The 3,473-nt window shown below is 38.3% G+C and overlaps 1 protein-coding gene across 1 annotated transcript in view; it reads right to left on the reverse strand.

The window, feature by feature from the left end:
- Positions 1-662: 662 nt before the first annotated feature.
- The window catches only part of slc38a5b (solute carrier family 38 member 5b), a 10,711-nt gene continuing 7,900 nt past the window's right edge, over positions 663-3,473 (reverse strand). Inside the window, exon 13 of the mRNA XM_008414319.2 lies at positions 663-1,796. Within this exon, the coding sequence (XP_008412541.1) occupies positions 1,692-1,796 (105 nt within the window). The 3' untranslated portion in view covers positions 663-1,691. The remainder of the gene's footprint in view (positions 1,797-3,473) is intronic.

The raw sequence follows: 3,473 nt of genomic DNA on the forward strand, positions 1-3,473 counted from the left end.
YKRRGSCMARRAMYTTTTWAWWAAWKKYYWWWMMAAAAAAAATAAAAGGTCTATATCCTTGAATGCATTTGTAAACAGTAATCTGGTGATTTCAGACTGCTTGGAGTAATGGCTTCTGCCTGTCTGAGGTTCTTTGYCCGTCACCTTCYGTGTTCGGGGATAAGCGGCTCGGTCGCTTCCGGTCCACTGAAAATKGGATTTTACACTATCTGCTTGCAGGGCTTGGCCAAGGTAGCAATTAATGATACATCGATCCGAAGCCCCAACAAGTAAGCTGGAGAAAGGTTTTAAGATTTTTGGTCGATTTAACAACAAAACACATAAAAACATGTTAATCTCTTGAGCAAAAAACCTTCCCCTGGTGATTATTATCAGACTTGTGGAGGTTTATGATTCTCTTCTTGATATGTTGCCAAATTTGATTTGATTTTGCTATGAGGTAAAAAAAGAGGGGAAAAAAAGGGAAATGTTTTTGTGTTAAAATGCACCCAGAGGTGTGTCTTCATTTAATTAAGTGATTCCAAAATCATCATCTGATTTTTCAAAACTGCCATGTTGCAGAGTAATCTCAATGTTTGCACATATCTTAATTTGAAGACGGYATTATGGAATTTTCTGAAAAGAAAAAACAAGGCATATGTGGATTAAAAAAGACAGACAGGTAGAAACAAAAGATTTTTATTGCGATATGTTAGTAAAAACCAGTCAGAAAATGAACAGGTTGCTTCACAAAGGTAACAGATGTTTTGGACCAATTTCACAGAAAACCCTTTATTTTAACCTTATCAATGGGTAACATACTGAAACGTTTCTGAACGTGATGAAACATGCTTTGTAACACTGAATGCTTTGTGGCTCTACTTTTACACCTGATAAATTAAAAAGAGGTAACTTCTCCGTCAGTATAACTGCATAAATACACTCTTTGGTCTGCAGCTAAACTAATATTAAAAAAAAACAAAAAACATTGCGTTCCTTGTGCAAAAACATTTTTCTGCATTTTGATTCACATGATTTCCAGCAAATTGTCTGAACAGCAGCAAAATCCTGCATATTGCACCGGATTATTTGGTCACCTCAGACTCTGCCTGAAAGATAGTAATTTTTTACATCATTCACAACAAGAGACATAAAAATAATATCACATTAGTTGAACTTCACTTCATAGGTAGTTGTTTCTTTACCAAATATAAGAATCTCTGTGGAAATGCAGTCATTGTTCTTAATATTTTTCAAGACAAATGTAGGAGAACCTAATCAAAACTATTCTGTTTTGTTTGGTGAAACAGTAAATAAATGTAATTTGAAATATTAGGGAAGTGTACTGGAGGGCTGTTGGCAGTGACTGAACTATTCCRTGGAACATCTTAGTCATGCTGTTCTCATTCATCCTCTTGCTGCCACCTTCACCCTGACTTTGAGCTGCGGCAGGGCGGCGGACTCAGACAGAACAAACGTYGTGCCATCCTGTGCTCCTTCCTCCTCAACAGGACATTTTTCTGTGCCATCACACGTCAAAACATTTTCCTGATTTCGACACTGGCGAAGGCTCTTCGTTTGTTTTTCCTTCGTTGAAAGTCTCCAGACTCTGGACCGGATCTCAGCTGAACGGGATGATAATTTCTGGGAAAGTTTTGGTTGACATTCTGTTTGTTGTACCTTTGTTCTGTCACAGCATATCTAGCGMAAAGCTAGTGGCCGCCTCCGCTTTGGGACTTTCCRGAAATCCAGTCGATGACTATAAATGACAGGCTCATGATCATAAAGATGAATCCTAATGCTGCAAAGCATGCGGCCTGCAGGAGACATAAAGAGAATATCATGTGCCCATTAATTAGATTTAAAAAACAGTAAATCAAACATAAAACACAGATTTAAAAAACAATAAATCAAACATAAAACACAGTATGTACTAACATACATACTAATGTATGTTAGTACATACATTAGTATGTACTAAGCCTACATACTAATGTAGGCTTAGTATTTCACTAAGCCTACATTCACAGAGCAGGTAAATGCGACCCAAATCTGCTTTTTTTTTTTGCACTTATGTGACGTATACACAACTTTTTTAGTCTGAACGGCCTAATTCCCATTTCTTCACCCAAATAAATATCAGATCTGTGTCTCTTCCACATGTGGCATTAATTTGTTTCAAAGAGTCTGCAGTCTGAATAGCCATGTTGCATTTATTTGGCTTTTCATCTCATTGATGTGAGAAATGCGTCATAATTCTGGACCAGAAATGATAAATCAGGATGTAAATAATGGCTGAAAATTATGATCATAAATTTATGACAGAAATCTGTGTAACTGAAGTGGGTCACATCACAATCCAACCACTTCTGGTGCTGATTATTTTTGCATCCAAACAGATTTCTCTATATAAATTACAGTCGAAGCTCCACAAAAAGCCGTCACTATTAGTTGTGGTTTCTTATTATTACCTCCCTCCGTCTTGTTATAATTTTGTGACGGTACTGTCGGCTCTCGTTGCTGAGTAAACTTTAGAATCGATCCGTAAACGTCTCCATCCATTATTACTTCCGTAAACAGGGCGCTGCTATCTGTCGTCAACTTTCTTCTGCGCATGGGGGTCGTCGTAAACTTTTTCACACGGAAGTCTCATTGCGGTCGGGTTTCATCACAATAGGCGAAAAACTTGGCCCAAAAGCCWCTTTCGTGAAGCTCGAACCGCTGCGTGCACCCCCACAATAAATACCAAAACGTGCCGCTCGATCTGGAGAAGGGAGCTGCTACTTCCGTTTGCCGTCTCGAGTCACCATGGCGACGTTATCATGGCAACGCTTATTTGAGCGAAAACCTATGCTCAAATAAGCGTTTTAGCAGATTAAAAAAAAATATTAGCTATGCTGAGCATACTGAATGTAGTAAGTCAACATGCTCTTGACAGCATTTAAGCTAATTATTCACACTGAATGCTATTTTGTTAGTCAATGCTAGTGGCTCAATATGCTAGTGATAGCCCTCATGCTAACGTTAAWCTGGTACCTAAAATAAGCATTTTAGCTATTTTTTAATTATTTATGAGCCATGTTTATCATAGTAAGTAAGTGGTGATCCCACACACACTACTGACGGCATTAGAGCTAACCTTAGCATGTTAGCAAATTTTAGATGTTTGCATACATGTTAGTCAACCTAATGATGGTACTCCACATGATACTGAACATTTTWGTTCACATTAGCATTTTCAGGATCAGAATGCTGGGTTCCAACCGACAAGCAAGCTTTGGCAGGCCACTTTTAAATTTCTTTATAAATTTTCTAGTTAGTAGTCTGACTGACTATGCAAAAAAAAAAACAACAATTAATAATCAGAATTAAGCATCAAGACCTGCTGGGCAGGGGTGAAAGTAAGGGGGTACGGCAGGGTACTGCGTACCCCTAAAAGATTTAGCGGGGGTACGCAGTACCTGCAAGAGAGGGGAGCGGCTGTAAAACATCAA

This window comes from Poecilia reticulata, linkage group LG7 (genome assembly GCF_000633615.1).
Source record: "Poecilia reticulata strain Guanapo linkage group LG7, Guppy_female_1.0+MT, whole genome shotgun sequence".
Taxonomy (NCBI): Eukaryota; Metazoa; Chordata; class Actinopteri; order Cyprinodontiformes; family Poeciliidae; genus Poecilia; species Poecilia reticulata.